General features: G+C 40.4%; 1 protein-coding gene across 4 annotated transcripts in view; it reads left to right on the forward strand.

Annotated features, from left to right (window-relative positions):
- The window catches only part of itga7 (integrin, alpha 7), a 30,280-nt gene extending 12,254 nt beyond the window's left edge, over positions 1–18,026 (forward strand). The window contains exons 2-26 of one of the 4 annotated variants that reach the window (XR_016116666.1): positions 1,719–1,840; positions 2,046–2,125; positions 2,206–2,461; positions 3,451–3,582; positions 6,140–6,347; positions 6,632–6,828; positions 7,062–7,150; positions 7,381–7,508; positions 7,583–7,678; positions 7,767–7,828; positions 7,945–8,114; positions 8,407–8,553; positions 8,695–8,810; positions 8,976–9,162; positions 9,259–9,333; positions 9,722–9,798; positions 9,939–10,016; positions 10,264–10,366; positions 11,065–11,271; positions 12,143–12,259; positions 12,467–12,580; positions 12,672–12,770; positions 13,352–13,477; positions 13,706–13,873; positions 15,978–16,117. Coding sequence is in view for 3 of the 4 variants with exons in the window: in XM_089010548.1 (XP_088866674.1) it covers positions 1,719–1,840; positions 2,046–2,125; positions 2,206–2,461; positions 3,451–3,582; positions 4,081–4,188; positions 6,140–6,347; positions 6,632–6,828; positions 7,062–7,150; positions 7,381–7,508; positions 7,583–7,678; positions 7,767–7,828; positions 7,945–8,114; positions 8,407–8,553; positions 8,695–8,810; positions 8,976–9,162; positions 9,259–9,333; positions 9,722–9,798; positions 9,939–10,016; positions 10,264–10,366; positions 11,065–11,271; positions 12,143–12,259; positions 12,467–12,580; positions 12,672–12,770; positions 13,352–13,477; positions 15,978–16,136 (3,253 nt within the window). In the remaining variant the exon portion in view is untranslated. Of the gene's footprint in view, positions 1–1,718; positions 1,841–2,045; positions 2,126–2,205; positions 2,462–3,450; positions 3,583–4,080; positions 4,189–6,139; positions 6,348–6,631; positions 6,829–7,061; positions 7,151–7,380; positions 7,509–7,582; positions 7,679–7,766; positions 7,829–7,944; positions 8,115–8,406; positions 8,554–8,694; positions 8,811–8,975; positions 9,163–9,258; positions 9,334–9,721; positions 9,799–9,938; positions 10,017–10,263; positions 10,367–11,064; positions 11,272–12,142; positions 12,260–12,466; positions 12,581–12,671; positions 12,771–13,351; positions 13,478–13,705; positions 13,874–15,977 lie in introns of all 4 variants that reach the window. The other 3 variants (XM_089010548.1, XM_089010549.1, XM_089010550.1) reach the window with 3 other exon arrangements.
- The last annotated feature ends 1,750 nt before the right edge of the window (positions 18,027–19,776 follow it).

Below are 19,776 nucleotides of genomic sequence, written 5' to 3' on the forward strand. Positions count from 1 at the left end.
TTATTACTTTAAACATGCTGAAAAAACCCCACAGCCAATGAGACAGAGGACTGAACAATGCGTGATCACCAACCATCTTTTTCATATAACGACTAACAACTACAAATGCACTCTGTAGCGAATACCAGTAGTCGCCGTATTATGAAAAACTATGAGAAATGTCTTTTTTGGTTATATGGGATAAAAAAAGAGCACATAACACTCTGACTGTGTGCGCTCAAACGATATGTCCATTTTTGGTTAATTTGACCTGTGCATGAACCGCTTTCAGACCAGATCAGTGAGCATTCAACTTATCTGTCCAATTCTATAAAGTAGGGCTACGTAGTGCTGGTGAGGACCATGGTATTTATATAATCCCTTTGTGGATTCCTGGTTTTATATTGAGTTTGAGTTTTCTACTATGTCATATGAACAGTTCATAATATACTTTTTCCAAACAAAACCCAAGATCACACTCAACTGTCTATTGTGATCTCCGGGTATCGTGACACCAATGTACAGGACAGTGTGGCCATGCCAACAGGGTGTGTATGTGGGGTGGGGGGGGGTATTTTATTATTGTTACTACTACCGTAACAGACACACACACACACACACAAATCCCACAAAGCTTAGTTGCGCATGTCATGTGGGTTAGCTTAAAGATGAGCTGGCCATTGAAAACAACAAAGGGACTTCGACTCATATCTGAACAATGAAAAATAACTTGTGCAAAAGGTTGCAGTACATGAAATGAGGAGTCAGGAATCAGGATTCATATCAGTGCTAAACACATAAATGGATGCGGAAAATATTAGTACAGCAAATGTAGTGATCTTTATGTGTTGTAGACAGTTGTTGACATTTGGACATTAGAGAGTTAATTGTTGAGCCCAGTGAAACTCTACTACTGACCAAAAAAGTAGCGCTTACTGAGAAAGGCTAACTTGCTCATGCTATCATAGTCATAAATTACTTTTGTAACTCAACATGAATGTAGTTTGTTAATTGTCGAATTAACATAAATTATTAACTGCAAGGTTTTAAATTAAGTCATTTACTACAGAACCGTACTCTGACTGAGGAAAGCAATTTAGTCACACATACTTGACTACGCTGGACACAAAAGCTGATCCTGAAGGCTAACTATTTTTACTTGTCCTATTTTAACTTTCACTACTTTCTCCCCCTTCCTCAACCTCCCTGCCCCACCTCTTCCCATCCGTGTCTTGACGACTTGCTTCCATGCATCCACCATAGCAGACAGCGTAGGCTGGAATGTCGCCCAACATTCAGTTTTTAAAATAGCCGACAAGCCGAAGAATCTGCTCTCCTAATAAGGCAGAGGGCAGCGGATCTGCACTCCCCAAAATATCAGCACCCAGCTCAGAGAGAATAAAGACTTTTGCTCACCTTCGCGTAGTGTTGGGCAAGTGTTGAGAGCCAAAAGAATTTGGTGCGAACAAGATAGTGTACCCCAGTCAGAGGTGTACCGCAGTCAGAATTATGTTTTCTGTCTCCTACTGTCCTGCATGGGAATATTAAAATGTACACAATCAAACAGTGCTCAAAATACCAGTGTTGATGTTTCCTTTGATAACGCAAAGCTCCTTAGATCTCACAGTTCACGATCTGTGCTGCTCCTAATAAATAATCTGTCAAATGAACATTTGTCAATTGGACAATGGATCCTGAGATCATCCATTGTAGTGACTCTTAAATTTGTGTCACTTCAGGATCCTGGTGGGGGCACCACTGGCTGCAGGCCAGGGTATGTTGCGCGGTAGTCGACCGGGCGCTTTGTTCAAGTGTCCAATCACGCCCGAAAACTGTGAGAGGGTGGACATTGATAGTGAAGGTAAGTTTGTATTCATTTTAAAGTGTGCACATAATTCCATTGAGTCACATCTGGCAAAGTGAAACAGTATCAAGATAACAATAACATTCCTGCTTCCATTGACCTTAGGCGTGTGTTTAAGAAATGTGAGGCGTATGTCCCACCTTGTCGCTTGGACCGAATTCTAGACTTATTTTTCATCTTGTTTCCTGTTCTTCTTCTTCAGTGAGTCTAAATAAAGAGAACAAAGACAACCAGTGGCTGGGAGTTACCGTCAAGAGTCAAGGCATTGGTGGAAAGGTGGTGGTAAGCAAGGCTGTGTCAGGATCTCTTGATTAAAAACAAACATGATCATATCACCATGGTTGGTTACCAACTCTCCGCAGACCTGCGCTCACCTGTACGAGCTCAGGCAACGCGTGCATCAACCCTCCGAGACGCGTGATCCCATTGGACGCTGTTACGTCCTGAGTGAAGACCTGACGGAGCGAGACGACCTGGATGGAGGAGAATGGAAATTCTGTGAGGGGCGGCCGCAGGGTCACGAGCAGTTTGGCTTCTGCCAGCAGGGTCTTTCTGTCAGTTTCACACCAGACAACAACTTCATCTTGTTCGGGGCCCCTGGCACATATAACTGGAAAGGTACGGTGGCTTGTAGACATTAAAATTGCACTATCAAAGAGTTGAGCTTGAGCTTTTCTATATCCTTTCTTCTTGTTTAGTCGGTTAAGGTACACAAGAAAAATATTGAACAATTGACAACGTGTTCCAAAATTTGCTGCTGATAAATTTTGAGCAAAATCAGTCATTTGACAAACCATCTGTCAATTGCAAAATCAACATATCTGATGTCCCCATCATACCAAAGTGGTAAATATAAAATCGCACAGTCTTCTTGACCCACAAAGTACCTCCTCAGTTCCCCATTATAGGTGTGTTCTTGCAATTTTGTGATAATGCACATTCACTTTGTGCAAGTAAGGAAAGTCTCAGGACACATCTCTGGAGTCTCCTCCATGTCCCTTGATTATTTGTATATGTCACACCATCGCTACAGTATAAATGATTTTCCTCACAGCTACTAAGAAATAGCATATTGTTTGATTGTGACGAGGGCCTTTAGAATCAAATCCATGCAGCCATCCTTTTTTTTACTGCTCATCATATTCAGGGTTACTAGGTGAGCACGAGCTGATTCCAATGCACTTATGATGACAAACGCTGAATACACTACTTTCATCTAGTCGTAACTTTGATTGAACTGTAGCAAGATCACTCCTGAATTTCTGACTGGAAATCAATCTAGCTATGTGGCCAGTTGCCAGATGGCCGTCATTTTTTGCCCACCCCATTCAATATATAACACGTAGTATATGCTTAGCTTTCCACTATTTAATAGAATCATACAATAAAAAATGAATTGACTGATGATACAATATTGTAATTGGACCCAGAACAGTGCACAAGATGAATACTGCAGAATACGACAAGTAAAAATGTGTTGCATTTTTGTGCTTGCCTGAGGTTGTTTTATTCTCTTCAGGGTCATCAAGATGGTATCCCACCAGTGTGTTGGGAGCATACAAATGTTTCTTATGGCAATGTTGTGGCCTCACACGTTTCCATTCCAGGTGAAATGCGCGTGCAGCTGCTTAATCAGACGCTGCTTGACCTTGGTTTCTATGATGACGGACCCTACGAGGTGGCGGATCAGAAACAGCTTAATGCCCGGCTCATCCCTGTGCCCTATCACAGTTATTTGGGTAGGATTTGCCCTGCCTGCTCACTGCTGGAGCGGAAGCGAGGGTCTGCTGGAGGACGGCGACCAGGGCTCAGACTGTACCCCCCTAGTTCTCAGATATGCAACTCGAGCAGTGACCACATCTATTCCTGCAGGGTTATTTATGGCCTGAATCCTTGAGATTTTCAACTCGAGATTTGGTGTCTAGAGTTTTTTCTAGACCGGAAATTATATTTAGTTGCAAATGATACGATGACGGCCTTGAGACGTCAGGGTACACTCTGAACCCGGAGGGCTGTCACTCGAGCCAGGGAGGTTCCCGCAAGAGAAAACCGCTGCCTACCCACCCCACCAAAACACAGCATCAATCGATCACAGCTTTTCTCACCTGCACCCTCCTTCTTCCCCCTTTCTTTTTCACCCTTCCTCTCCATCACCCGCCTTACCCCCCTCACATTTCACCACCCTGTCACCCTACCTGCACTGGTCCCTCTACCTCCTTTACTCTCTTGGGCCATAGGGCTCTTGTTCATGGCTAGCCCAGTTGAAGACGCACTGCTGTACAAAACTCTGGAGCCCTCCAAGAAGCCCACAGCCTTTGAGGATGTAACCAGTAATAGCTACTTAGGTTTGTAGGTGTGATGTATTGTTCTTTGGGACTGATTGGCCTTTTCTGACATAGAAGTAGACCTTAAATGAATATTCTTCTTTGTGGTGCTAATACTCTCTGTAGTTTGGATTTTGATCTGTGTTGGACTTTGTCTGGACCCTTTTACTGGTAAGAGACAACCACCCCTCCCGAAAATCTAAGTTGGAAGAATCCATCCATTCATTTCTATTCCACTCGTCATGTCTGATTCGATCCATCCAGGTGATGTTTAGAAAATGAACCATGAACCACTATATTATGGGGCACTATGTACTCAAGCATGGTTATCCTTACTCTTTTTGATATTTCCTTCCTCCAACATCTGACCAGTAAGCTCTGCAGAGTCTAATCATGATTGAACAACATTCGTTGCACTGCACCGTCATTGGGTGGTTGTCTCTTGGAGCAACAGTGAGTTTGTCTCTTGTGTCTGTAGGTCTTTGTCACCTCAAGTCTGTGATTTCCAAATCTGTGTTGTTGCTTTTTTAGTGTGTTCACTAACAAGGATTGATCTATCGGGTGTGTTTTCTTAAGAGCATCACCTTCTTTTGAAGTATTTGTCATGCTTACGTCATGTTCAAGCTTAATGATCCATTTTGGATTGTACGGAATCGTTTCATCGTTAACATTGGATTGCAGTATTCTTTCGTCTCATTGACTATGTGGACCTCTCGTAAATCTTTTAATTCATATACCTTCCAGGCCTGTTCATCCTTTAGCCCCATTCTTATTTTGCCGTTCCCTTGACAACACTAATTCCCATGTGACATTTTAGCCTTGAGTTTTTTTTAATAACTCACATTGATCCTAACAAGATGAAATGACACAACTTTGGAAGAAAGACTGTTCTTTGGAGAATTCATTAAGAACAATCAATTGTGAAAAATGTAAAGAAATATATTTTTTTTGGTGACAATTTTGTTGGCAAAATGACCTAAACTGAACACATTTGGAATGAGAAATAACATATTTGTAAAAATATAGTGATACATGTGTTAATATAACAAATATATGTGCAATTAATTTTTACATGCTCAAAAAATGCTTGACTGAAATATCAAAAACTATTTAGACGGTATATCTGATTTGGTTGTTATTGCTTACAGCTTCCCAAGTGGATCTAGTTTCTATTACCGATAATTTGCGTTTGAACTTGTAACCACAATGTGTGGCCAAAGTGTACCCTATGACTCTACTTTAATGTTTTACACTGCAGACATTCTTCACCTGCTGTCCTCGTCGCCTCTCCTTTTTTTGTTTTTCTAAACCACATGTTAAGTGTGAGACAGACCAACCCCACTTTTGTCACTCACACCCCTAGCATGTTGTCACAAATGCATGTGCCCGCTCCTGTTTAGATAGTTTGTTATGATCTGTTTTTGTTTTGTTTTGACCCAAACACACAGCACTTACTCTTAGCCACTTGCCACAGTTGAATACACAGACACGCACACAAACACAAATCACACATTTATTGTATAGCCAGTGTGGCCCATCCACAATGTGGTTGCGCCAGTTTCCAAAGGTTTTGTCAAAACAAAGCCCATTATTGTTAGAGGAGGGAAGGGCAATCCATAGGCGTCATTATTATACCATTAATGTCACAAATGCCCCAGAGAGTACCCGCCACAGTTTAGGAATCCCTATTCAATGCTATAAATCTGGTTAATGTCTCGTCACATTGTTTGCATGCCTTGACTAAAAGTAAGCGATGCAGACCTCGTGAGACATGAGCTGAAGCTCCATAGATCACCCCACATAGTGGCGGACCGACGAGCACGAGCAAGCCCCATCTGGGGTCGGGCATAAAATCAATAGTCACTTTAGGCACACATTTCATTAGTCATAAGATGAGAGTAGAGCACCCCCCACCTCCCCTTCCCCATGCTCAGCCTGAGTCTAAACTACTCTGTTTCGCCTCCTTGGCCAGGCTTCTCTGTCGACTCGGCCATGGGAATAATCAGCCTTGGGGAGTTGACCTTTGTGGCGGGTGCACCGCGGGCAAATCACACTGGGGCCGTCCTCCTACTACGCAAGGACAACGTTTACCGGCTGGTGCCCGAGCATATTTTCTGGGGAGAGGAGCTGGCATCTTCCTTCGGCTACTCTGTGGCGACCACTGATCTCAACAATGACGGGTGAGGAGAGAGGGGACGCAGGTGTCTTTTCTATCTAATCTATCTATCTAATGCGATGATTCAGATTAGGGAGGAAAGACTGAGATTGATAAAAAAACAGCGATGACTGTCTGTGAGAATAAAAAAAGCACTGTGTGAGAGCATGACAATATGACAATATGACAATATGAGGTTCTACACAAAAGCCTTGAAAAATAAACCCAGAGTGACATTCAAGTCGGGTGATCAATGCTACTCCATAATTCTGTCTTGAAGGGTTATTGAATAATTGTTCCTCCCCTTAGCTGGACCGACCTGATTGTGGGAGCGCCCAATTTCTTCGACCGAAAGGCAGAGATCGGTGGTGCTGTGTACGTATATCTGAACCCCTTTGGTCACTGGGATGATCAAGCCCGGCCCATCCGTCTCAATGGGACGTATGACTCCATGTTTGGCATGACGGTCAACAACATAGGCGATCTGGACCAGGACGGATATGGAGGTAGGAGTCAAACATAATCGGGGTACAGAGAAATGCAGTCATAGTCTTATGTTGAATTAACATGATTGTATTTTCAGACAGGCACTCATTTATCTTGGGGGTTGTTTTCCAAAAATAACAATTGTTGTCAAAACTAAAGATAATCAACTGGATTTAAGAAGCAAATGATTAAATTAAAGAAAAGTCAAATTAACTTGAATGAAACACTGAAAACTGTTATAACCCTGGTCCAGACATCGCTGTTGGAGCTCCATTTGATGGGGATGGCAAGGTGTTTATCTATCGAGGCTCGGATGCAGGAATAGAAACCAAACCTGCTCAGGTCAGTTTGTTTGTTCGTTTGCTTGTTTATCTACCCACCTACCTACCTACTACCTACCGACCGACTGACCCAACCCACTGACCCACCTACCTACCTACCTACCTACCTACCTACCTACTTACTCACCTTCCCACCCACTCACCCATGTTTTATTTATTTATATGTACAACATTATTTTAAAGGGTGGAAATGAACAGGTCACCATTCATTCTTCCCTGTACCCTGTTTAGGTGCTGGATGGCCGAGACTTTGAAGTGAAGCGTTTCGGGTACTCCATCTCAGGTGGCTTAGATGTGGATGAGAACAACTATCCTGACCTCGCCGTGGGATCACTCAATAATTCAGTGGTGCTTTTCAGGTAGAAATTGTATATTTGGTGAGTCTTCTTTTCACATTTCTCTGATCTTTGCTTTTTTTTTTTTGTCCGTAAAGGGCTCGCCCAGTCATTCATGTTGTTCGGGAAATATCTATTGACCCTCAATACATTGATTTGGCCCAGCAAAACTGTAAAGGCCGAGATGGAGTTTGGTAAGAGCATTTCTGAGCAATACTGTAACTTAACCGCCTTGTGCGTTTGCTGATTTGTTTTGTCTCCCCTGCCACTCTTCCATTTTAGCATAGAAGTCAAGGCCTGCTTTGTATACACAGCCCACCCAGTTCATTACTCACCACATATAAGTGAGTAAAAAAATTAAGTATCCAGTTTATAATGTTAATTCCTCATATCATTGTGTGCTTCCTGACATTTTCACATTTCAATCCCTTCCCTTTGCTGCGCACTTTGCACTTTCAAGCCCTGGTTGTACGCTTTGAAGCTGACTCGGAGCGGAGGAATCTGGGCCTCCCTCATCGTGTCAACTTCCTGGGCCGCAGTTCCCTGGAGCCGGAGTACATACAGACGGAGGAGGTGGACCTCCATCGCCAAAAACATCCGTCGTGCACCACCGCTACCTTCCAACTTCATGTCAGTAAGACTTATCCTTGAGGAGCTGGTTAGCGCAACAAAACATTTCGTAGCATTATGTGTATGACACCCAAGAGTCAATCATCCATCCGTTTTCTTATCCACGTTCTGTTCCCATTGAGTGACTGTATGAATGTGATTGTGAATGGTTTTCATTTCAACCTTTATTCAATCAGTCATTGAGTCACCGATTGAAGCTAAACAGTCACAGCTGATGACGCAGACATTTGCAGTGACCACGAGAGATGTGATTGTGATTTTGAAACATATACAAACGCCTCTCTTAATGCAGGAGAACATCAGAGACAAACTGCGGCCTATCTCATTGTCCATCACGCACACCATCAAACCTGTGCTCCTGCACAGACGCTCAGCCAACAGTCTGCAGAAACTGGCACCTGTGCTCAACGTGTTACCTTCCAACACGCTGCACTCGGAGGTCTGTCAGTTTGACTAATTTACTCCTAGCAATCAATTTAACAATTAAAAATCACACTTAGAACAGTCCAGGTCTGGGGTGATTTATTTAATTTGCACTTTCACTATCTTCTCACCGCCATGCCTTCTTCCTTACTTGAAGGTCAATTTCCTGCGTGAGGGATGCGGCCAGGACAAAATATGCCAAAGCAACCTGAAGCTAAGCTACCGATTTGGAACGCGGCCTCTCACTTCTGACCTGTTCACCCCCCTGCCAAGGTTAGTTTGTTGTTACGAAACATGCATGCATGAGAGTGGATAAAATGGATGGTGTTGGCTGTTACCTAGCAACTGGCAGACCAAATATGAATGGGCCTCAGCATTCTTCAGCCTCTTTACTTGGTCCAAGTTGCCGTTAATCTTTAGCTTGATCACGTGTCTCAGGGATGAGGACGGCGTGCAAGTATTCTCCTTTCCGGACAAGCGTGTGACAGTGTTGGAGATCACTGTCACCAACATGCCTTCTGACCCGCTACGCCCCGAGGAGGACGGCGATGACGCCCACGCTGCGCAGCTGCTGATCTCTCTTCCGAAAACGCTGTCCTACGCTGGCTCCAGGGTGCCTGCTCAGGTGCTTTGGGCGGCCGTAAAAATATACGTTTGACATGATGTGATATGTTTAGCTATTTTTTTTCGAACTTTTGCTGATTTTTTGACTTGCTTTTAGATGAGGTGTCAAGCCAACCAAAATGGCTCAGAGGTAGAATGTGACCTGGGGAATCCTGTGAAAAGAAACACCAAGGTGAGCCTGTCTTTCATGACTGTTCCCTTGGATGAAAAGAAAAAAACATTTTTATTACTTATTATATGCATTATAATCATTTTTTTTATTTCTCAACATGACTGAAGTGAAAACATGCCAAATACTATACTACAATTATAAAAATTATGTTACTACTACTACTACTACTACTACTACTATGTACTACTACTACTACTACTACTACTACTACTACTACTACTACTACTACTAATAATAATAATAATAATAATAATAATAATAATAATAATAATAATAGAGATTAAAACAGGACAATATTATTGTAACCACACAAACTCCTAATATAGAATAAATATGTATTAATCATGTGTTACCTCACAAGAACCCATCCTTTCAAATTGTTTTTCAGTTAAAATTCACCATTAACTTGAGCAACAATATCACCATCGAAACCACCGAGTTGACTGCCGAACTCCAGTTGACTACGTAAGTACCTTTTTTATACTCTTGATACATTTTCAAAAGGGCGAAACGTGACGCTGTCGCCGATAATTATTTCATAATAATAAATAATAATACATTTAATTGATAAGCGCCTTTCATATGTATTCATGATTCGTCCACAGCATCAGCGAGCAGCCCGACCTGGCACCCATCACGGCAATGGTAAAAGTTGTCATCGACCTCCCCCTGTCTGTCAGTGGGTAGGTGACATTTTTCTTTCCACTTCGGTCACAATGCTTTGGCAGACCATTTCAGTTTCACGAGATGATATGGAGCAAACAATCAACTGTTTTTATAAGGATAATATTGTGGGTAGAATGGCAACAGGTAACTATGGAAAAATAATATAGCATTTTTATTTGTTGAAGTAAACCCAATAAAATGTTTCGGTTCCGCTAATGCGTGTTTGTGTGTGTGCCAACTGTTTTTCCTGCTATGTTACTGCAGTCTGGCTCGTCCTCACCAGCTGTTCTTTAGCGGTGCTGTTAAGGGTGAGAGTGCCATGAGCACTCTGGATGATGTCGGCAGCCCGGTGGACTTTGAATTTGTGGTGAGCAACATTGGTATTTATTCACACTTTAAGCAAGTTCATATTTTAAGATCACTTCCGCCTGAAATCCGATGTAACGTAATTCCTCGTTTATCGCGGTAAATGGGGACGAGGACCACCCGCGATAGACAAAAATCCGCGAAGTGGAGTTATATAAGAATAACACAGAGGGGGCGGGGTTGATAAATTTCACAGCCAATCCACATGGCTGTAAACCATGGGATATTGTGCTGTCATTGGATGATGTTAGCGCTGAGAACGCTACAAGTTTACAAAACCTCTGAGTCATTCCGCATTTTTATTTAATCCTGAACATTTTTTCCCCTGACAGAAATATGTGATGCACTGAAACTGCGAAATAGCGAGAGATCACTGTAAATGAATTTCAATCATCTGTATATGATGTGAAAGCTGCATTCCTGCTATTGAACCACATGGTGTGATTGAAAGAAAATGGTTGCACAAAAGAAGCAAATGTTTATGTATCATGCATACAGCATACGACCCTTATTTTTTTTTCTATGGGTGAAACCTCATGCACATTTTTGATTGGCAGTTTGATTGGAGGTTAAAATTGCAATTTCAAAAACATCAATTTTGAAAAGTTAGTTAAAATTTACAGAATAGTTCTATGGTGTTGGTGTTGAGATAACATGTCGCCATTCCACCCCCAAACCCCTCCCACATATACACACCAGGTGGCCAATCCCGGACAACCTCTGAAAAATATTGGTTCTGCTTTCCTCAACATTATGTGGCCTTATGAGCTAGCCAATGGCAAGTGGCTCCTGTACCCAGCCAGCATGAACTTCGGTGGCCATTCGACATCCCATTGCACTCGGGCGGAAGCGATGAACCCTTTAAATCTGCATAGTCCCTCCCCTGTGAAGCCTGTCAATCAAACGGTGAGTGTGATAAGAGAGAAACTCTTTTAATTCATGTTTCATGTAAAATGGAGCACCCCAAAAGTGAGCGTGCTAGATTAGATTAGATTAGATCAATTAGATTAGATTACCGGTAGATTAGAATAGTTTAGATTATATTAGATTAGATTACCGGTATATTATATTGTATTATATTAGATTAGATTAGACTAGATTAGATTAAATTAGATTAGGGTAGATTAGAATAGTTTAGATTCGATTCGATTAACATTAGATAAAAAATTGTCAGTAGATTATATTATATTACTGATAGATTAGATTAGATTACCGGTATATTAGAATAGATTACCGATACAGTAGATTAGATTACTGATATATTAGATTAGATTAGATTACTGGTATATTAGAATAGATTACTGATACAGTAGATTAGATTACTGATATATTATATTATATTATATTATATTATATTATATTATATTATATTATATTATATTATATTAGATATCCAGTAGAATAGATTAGACTACATGATATGATATGATATGATATGATATGATATGACATGATATGATATAATATGATATGAGATTATGAGATTAGATAACCTTTATTGGAAATTCACTACTGCTACAAAATTGTTTTTTTTTCTGTGATTTTTTTATTGTATTTTTATTTTTCCCATCGCGTGTGTGATTGGCTTCTTTGAGACTTAAAATTATCATGTGGTGCATGTTTATTTATTGATTTATTTAATTTTAATATATAATTATTTGGCAAACTTCATTCAAATTGACTTCTGCACCGAGCCATTTAAACTCCTGTTTAAAGGTATAGTCGTGTCATGAAAGCTTTTGTGTTCGTATTGTCTGTATGCTCGGCTCGTCACCAGGTTGTGCGAGTTCGCCGCTCCCACCTGGATCTCGAAGGCCAAGAAACGAGCAGCGGCAGCGTGAAACGAACCACTCCAGCTGTAGCTGCTTCCGAGAGGCGCAAGTCACTCAAACTGGTAAAATGAACAATACTTTGAAATCATCACAGCACACACAATTTCAAAAATGGTGGACTGTTTTCCAAAAATACTGGATGCTGGATTTAGAACAGATTGGGTTACCTTAATTATTTTACTCCTTGTTGCGTGGCTTTTAAGTGTTTGTAGGGTTCTATGCGATTATTGATTCTTTTTTTAATTGTTTTTTTGGGGGGGCTGTGACAGGATTGTCTCCTAGGGTCAGCACGTTGCTTGCTCTTGCAGTGCCCTCTCCATAGCTTCTCCGGACAAGGAGTATTCAAGATACATGGCAGGCTGTGGAACAGCACTTTTATCGAGGTACAAATGACGGGAATGTTTTGGCAGCCGAGAACTCGTATCAATCAGCACTTTCAAAATACGAGTGCCTCCTTCTGCCATGTGTTTGCAGGAGTTCTCATCCGTTAGCGCTCTGGAGCTGCTGGTCAGAGCAGAAATCACGGTCAAGTCCACCAGTAAACATCTGCTCCTCAGGGATGCTGCAGCACAGGTAACGTCTACTCTACATGCATAGCATACTGGCCATGCTAGCACTGGCCAGTCTGCTCTTGTCACTAGTGGTTTGTGTTCAGAGCAGTTTTCACGAGCTAATCATAGTTTATGAAAACGTTGACCAGCGCCTTCAAGAAGGCCTTGGTACCCCTTTTGGGTGGCCATTTCGAAATCTGATTGGTTAAAGCAACAGTTTGATCGACACATTCGATGCGACAGGGCCTGTTGAACTGATTGTGAAGGCTTCCAGGTAGATTTCTGACCCTTGGTTAAATGCTTAAATACGAAAACACACATCTGGAAGATGCGCAACAAGGGGAGAAGTAATGAAAGAAAGCTGAAAGACAATTTAAAATTATTTAATAAGAATTCATGGACAAAATATAATTCACATTAGTCTGTGATTCCATATTTGTAGGCCTTGCAGGTCCTGCATTACAGTGACATAATGTGATGTAAATTTAAGCACACAAAAGAATAAATCACCCCACAAGGTGTCCCATTTCAATGTTGCTGGCCCTTTTCTGGATATCACTTCTGATGAAATGTCCAATCCGAGTTGGTCTTTATGTTGTGTAGGTTCCAGTGATGATCTATCCTGAGCCCGGTCTAGTGGATCAATATTCAATCCCCTGGTGGATCATCCTTATTGCCGTCCTGGCAGGCATCCTTCTGCTAACCCTGCTGGTCTGCATACTATGGCGGGTAATGACATCATCACATACGTCCCACATACTGTAGCTATTCAAAGCCATCGGTTATTCCACGTTATGAAGTTAGCAGCGGTGAAGGGCGCGCTGAAGATCATTTGATGGTTTTATTAAGTTACAAAACATTTTGGTTGAGAGGTTGGTGGAAACATAATAGTTTGTCTTCTTTTCACTGCTGAACTTCTTCCTTGTTCTCTTTCACCTTCCTTCTTTCGAACCTCAGTGTGGCTTCTTCAAGCGCAGCGAGAGGCGCCCACACTATGACACAGAGTATTACCGCGCCCATTTGGGCGTCCAGCCCTCGGAGGTGGAGAAGCAGGCCTCGGAACTGTAATGAGAATACATTTCAGTCGGGCCCGTTTTCTCCCCTCCAGCCGTCACCCTTAAAGCGGTAAAGATGGCCGCCACACAGTTGCTTTTAGCTCACGTCGGCTGGCATTTACGGCGGGGTGGTGTTCACAAGGATGACGTCAATAAAGACCAGAAGTGATGTATCAAACATTCTCACCACTAAAATCATATGTTCTTTACTTTGTGGTAAGATAAGTATTCCAAACAGCTCTCGATGCTCCTTTTTAATCATGATTGAATGGAAATTGAATACATGGGGCCAAATTCAAATTATGATCCTATTTTTTGCAACATCTATCGGTAAACAATGATCTTCAATGTCCTATTTACTTCATAATTATTACATTTGTTCATTAAATATGAACCCTTTTATGCACCCTGTAACCTGATAACTTGATAAACTGTAAATAAATAAAATAAATAATCTAAATAATAATAATATAAATAAAAATAAACTTGTAAATTGTAGTAATCGCTGTGAAAGGGTATTGGTATTTTTTTTAAACAGCAAATTTACCACTTCCACAGGTGCAATTAAATGAAAGTTTAACTTTCTCCTTTTGGAGCAGTCTCAAATTCCAATAAAAATAAAAAATCACAAAGTTTATATAATTTTTTTTTCAGCTAATGCTTTGCTACATTTAATTAATTTGTATATATATATATATATATATATATATATATATATATATATATATATATATATATATATATATATATATATATATATATATAGTAAAGTCTCGTTATATCGATATCGGTTATATCTATGCTTAATACGATACTATTTCTATGAACGCAAGGAGAAAATTTACATGCCGCAGGATCGGATATATCGATATTTTTTCCGACTCCCGAGAATATCGATATAACAAGACTTTACTGTATATATATAAAGCTCCACATGTGAATTGAATAGTCATTTTTAATATTGAAAAATATATGTATCATTCTTCAGGTGTGGAAAAATGAAAATTCAAAAAAGGACACCCCAAAATTTCATAATATCACTGTTATTATTTCAACCCTACACATTTGCCAATTCATCGTTTTGTACAGTATAAGTATAAAATGAATAACATGGTCATACATTTTAAATCAGTTAATCCAATATTGAATACATGGATCTGCATTTGAATTCATATTTGAATACTATTGAAAAATATGTAAAGACTAAATGTATTTACTTGTATTTTTTTATTTTATTTTAATTTTTTTCCTTTTCATCCTGTGAACACCACACATCCAGCTTCAGCTTTTGAGACGCTTGCCATGTTGTGTGTCGCACTGGACTGTGAGCTCTCGTCCCACACACCTGCTTGGCTTGCCACACACACACACACACACAAACAAACATACAAATTATTACCTTACTTCCACATGTCTTTGTGTGGGTGTGTAACACAATCAACAGTTGCCTGGAGTGTTCCCTCGGAGCATGTTGATGCGTTAGTGTGTGGAATAACAATTACTGTATTCCATTTTAATGCTGTCCAGTCTCTTCTTGGATAAAGGACTTCTCATGTTCTCTTCCATTGCCATTTGTGTTTAATATGGTTGCTTGAACTGTGTTCACTGCCCACAGTCTCATTTTTTTTTTTTTTTTTTTTTTTGTTGTGTCATTCGTACTGATGTGTACAGTGTGGCGTGAAACATGAACTCCTCCAAAATTACTCTATGGAGTAAAAATATGTAAAATATGGAGTTTATAATTTTTCAAAATAATGACAGTACACAGTTAGTTCTCGTCACTGCATTATTTTAGTCCGCATTCTCCACTTTGGTGCAGCGGTCAGATTTCTTGCCATCATGGTAACACAAGACAGAGGACAAAAATGAATTGACAAAACATCTATCACTGTTGCCTTAATAATAATAATAATAATAATAATAATAATAATAATAATAATAATAATAATGTCGTACAGTATCATACTCCACAATCTTCACGTCTGCTAAAAAAAACGAAAAAAAAAACCAAAGTCCACCTCGACTGTTGGTCAGTATTGCTCCTTGGGAATGGAGATTTTTAAATGGCGTGGGAAAACCAAGTTCCTCTAACAGCCGCCCTTTGAAATAACAGGTAAACTTTTTGAGTCTGTTAATTGTGCGTATTTCTTCCCGTTACCTGAATGTGTCCCCAGTGTGGTTTCTTCCAACGGTCCCATCTCAAAGAAAAACTGCCTCAGTACCATGCCGTGAAGATCCCTCGCCAGGAGCGGCCACAGTTCCAGACATCAAGCCAGAAATCTGGCGTTCATAAAAAGGAATGGACCACACACTGGAGCGATGGGTCTTCTTAAACACACACACATAGACAGACATCCTATGGGACAATGGTGAGGTAACCTGTGACAAGGACGAGTACTCTATGTTGATTTTTTTTGTGCCTAAACTGCTGTAGCATTGATGACCCACCCATGTGGGCTATTTTATAGGATAATAATAGCTGTAGTATCTGCAAAGCAGACTGCTTGAAATGGCCGAAAATCAGTTCCCCCAAGAAGTGCTATTTTTGTTGTTGTTTTTATTTTTTTTGGAGGGGTGGGGGAGACCCTGGTGCTCCTGTAAGTTTATCAGAAATCCTGGACCTAAAAGTGGGTAAGGCAAAAACAAAAAAAGTGAGATTTATGGGAAGACCTCATCTTCTCTAACATACCGTATTTTCCGGTGTATAAGGCGCACCGGCGTATAAGGCGGACCCCCCAATGAATGGTGTATTTTCAAACATTTTCCATATACTATATAAGGCGCAACGGACTATAAGGTGCACCTTCGATGAATGAAAAAAAAATTCCAAATATAATATATAAATACATAAAAGTTTTCCATATATAAGGCACACCACATTATAAGGCGCTAAAGTACTTCTTCTACCGGGGGAAATGGAGTCGTGGCTGCTGACAGTTGTTGCGAGACCTGTTGTTGCTCAATATTACTTCACATATAAGACGCACCTGCGTATAAGGCGCAAGGTCATCTCTTGAAGAAAATCAAGGCTTTTGGGTGTGCCTTATACACCGAAAAATTCCAATTGCATCCCATATTCCCCAAAACATGTACACTAGGTTGGTGTCTAACTCATTTTCATGATGGGCCATGATTAACACAAACGCGCGCACACACACACGCGCGCACACATGCACACACACCTCATCATATGACATATACAGATCTACCCCACCACCATGGAAAATAGTGACAACAAATAGAAATTCCATTTTTTAATTCTCACAAAGAAGGGATTCCTTGTTTTAAAAAAAAATCATCTGTAAAAAGTGAAAGAAAAATATGTAATTTCGATTAGCCAAAAATTTACAAACAGATTTCTTTCGTAAGACACATGAAGCCACATTTGCTATTGGCCGCAAATGGCACTGGGCCAGTTTTGGCCCTCGGGCCTTAATAATAATAATACATTACATTTTAAGGGCCTTTCAAAGCTCTCAAGTCTTGTCCCAATGAGCGGCCAACATTGGAGAGTGTTTAAATAGTAGCGTTCTTCTCAGGGTTCATAAAAACTCACAAAAGTTCGCCAAACTATCGCCAGACATGTTCTACATTTTCGTGTGACAAGAAAAGACACACAAACACTTTTTGCCGAACGTTTACATGGATTCGCGAACCTTCACCAACACCCGAATAGAACTGAACAGTCATCAAAGCAATGCAACTTGCACTTTCACCCTTGACAAAGGTAATCAAATTACCTTCTCAGTTATGGTCAAGCAGGTGAGCAGCAACATTCTCCCAAATTTATTTTATTTGTATCTTAAATTCATTGATGAGTCCTTTTGCCACTTGAGTGTCTTTATTTTGTGACCTTTACCTGACTGAGACTGTTGTTTGCCGCTGATGACAATCAGTTCATTGTTATTTGTTACCATGGAGACGTGTGAGGATTTTTTTTTTGGTGTGTTTCCCCTCCTTTTGAATGAACATGTCAGATGTGGTTTTGGTTGTAATGTGTGACACTATTTTTTTATTTGTTTTGTTTCTGGCTCATCATGTGAATTTTGGAACAGCTACAAATGATTTTGCTATTCGATATGTGTTTCAATACTCCAGATATGACCTAACGAGGATATATTATGGAAAGAGTGCTCTTTAATTGTTTGTATTTACAAACTATGTATAGTTGGGGGTTTCTGTCCATTCATAAAGTGTGAAATTAAACAAAAAAGTCAATTTTGCTACCTGTTATCTCCACTTTTGGTTTAGCGCAATCGCCATTCATTTTCATTGTGGATGCAAGAAGACAGAAACACGAGATCAATTCAAGAAGGTAAGCAGACCTGCACTAACTCTCAAATGCACAGAATGCTAAATTGGAGTTGTTGGCACGGTGGGGAAGCAGGCATATTTGCATTTGACAAAGGGTTCGCTGCATTGCACCACAGACCTGGATCCTCATAGTAATTTCAAAAGCATAATTGTTTGTTTTGGATCTCACTGTACCATTTGTCCAGCAGAGGGCGTGCTACACAAAGAAAACTGAAAGTTTTGCTTTGGGTCCCTTGAGGTGTCGATCTTGATGCCACGTGCAGGAAATGGTGATAACTCAGGCGGCATTTCCTGCTTTGCTCAACAATATTCCCTTTCTTGTATGCTTGTTTGTGAAATATGATTTTGGAAATTCAACATGTCCATGTTGAATATATTCCTCTGTTATGAATCACTTGATAAACATTTATAGTCAGACTTAAAAGATGACATAGTAGGTTGCATTCCTTGTGTGTTCTACATACTTGGCAATAAAGATGATTCTGATTCTGATCATCTTTCATATGCTATCAGACAGGCATTCAACAAACTCCCTCTGAGAGTTTGAGGCAATTTCATGTGCATATCTGAATAAACAATTCCGTCTAAACATGTGTTACATAATTTGAGGTTGAGTTTGCCTGTGGATCTGGCCCCTAGAAGAGACATTTATTATTAATTTAAAGGCTACCTTATGCTGGCATTTTGGAGTTTTGTACTTTTCAATGTTTTCAACACTGCCGGTAAAATGAAAACTCGATGGGGTTTATATCTTGACATTGTCTTGGATACAGGATGATGCAATCGTTATACAGCGGTCATGTATCTTGTACTTTTAATTGTATATTTCCGACAACAAGTGACACTTAAATTCCTTTCATTTTCTGAATAAACTGCCTTGTAATTTGGTGCGCCAAATGTCTGGATGGGGGTTAGCTTTTCAGTTTTTTTTAAGTCAAATTTCTTTCTATCATGTTTTGCATTCTCATCTACTGTATGTATTTGCGAGCAGATGTCTTTTTTTTGTCATACTAGAACGAGATCAACATCGTGCTTCAGTGTCCAAGTACGTATTATGAGAGATTATTCCTTCTGGCCCAGACTGGCATGAGGTTAAACAACACAAGTTTCCAACAGCCGCCGGTTACATTTTCTTTCATTTTTCTTGCTCACATATTACCCAATGAATGACTCTTATGTTCCTGTCCAGGCTCGTATGTGTGTGGGGAGATTTCCAGTTGGTACAGTACGGTGCCGTGTGCATGGAGAGAACTTCCGAGGGTGATTATGACATTTCATTCTTCTCTCTGTGAGTCCTCACATAGTCAGACTTAAAAGATGACATAGTAGGTTGCAAAAAACATCACCAGATAACTAAATTCATGTTTCATGAAAGACTGGAAGTTCCCCCAAATCTACCTCAGGATGCGAAGCAGCCTGTTGGTCATAAAACGTATCCACAATTTAAGCATTTCAAATGGAAAGGCCTCAAAGGGGGCAGCAATCCATGATCAATGTAGTCCTTCAAAAACTCAATACTAGGGAGTGCGTCACTCAAAAGAACAAAAACAACATTTTTACTAAACTCTCATCCAAATGTATGATTGATGCCAATCATCGTAAACCACAGGTGTCAAAGTCAAGGCCCGGGGGCCAAATCTGGCACATCACATCATTTTA

Source organism: Hippocampus bargibanti, linkage group LG12 (assembly GCF_051943395.1).
Source record: "Hippocampus bargibanti isolate YZ-2025 linkage group LG12, ASM5194339v1, whole genome shotgun sequence".
Classification (NCBI taxonomy): Eukaryota; Metazoa; Chordata; class Actinopteri; order Syngnathiformes; family Syngnathidae; genus Hippocampus; species Hippocampus bargibanti.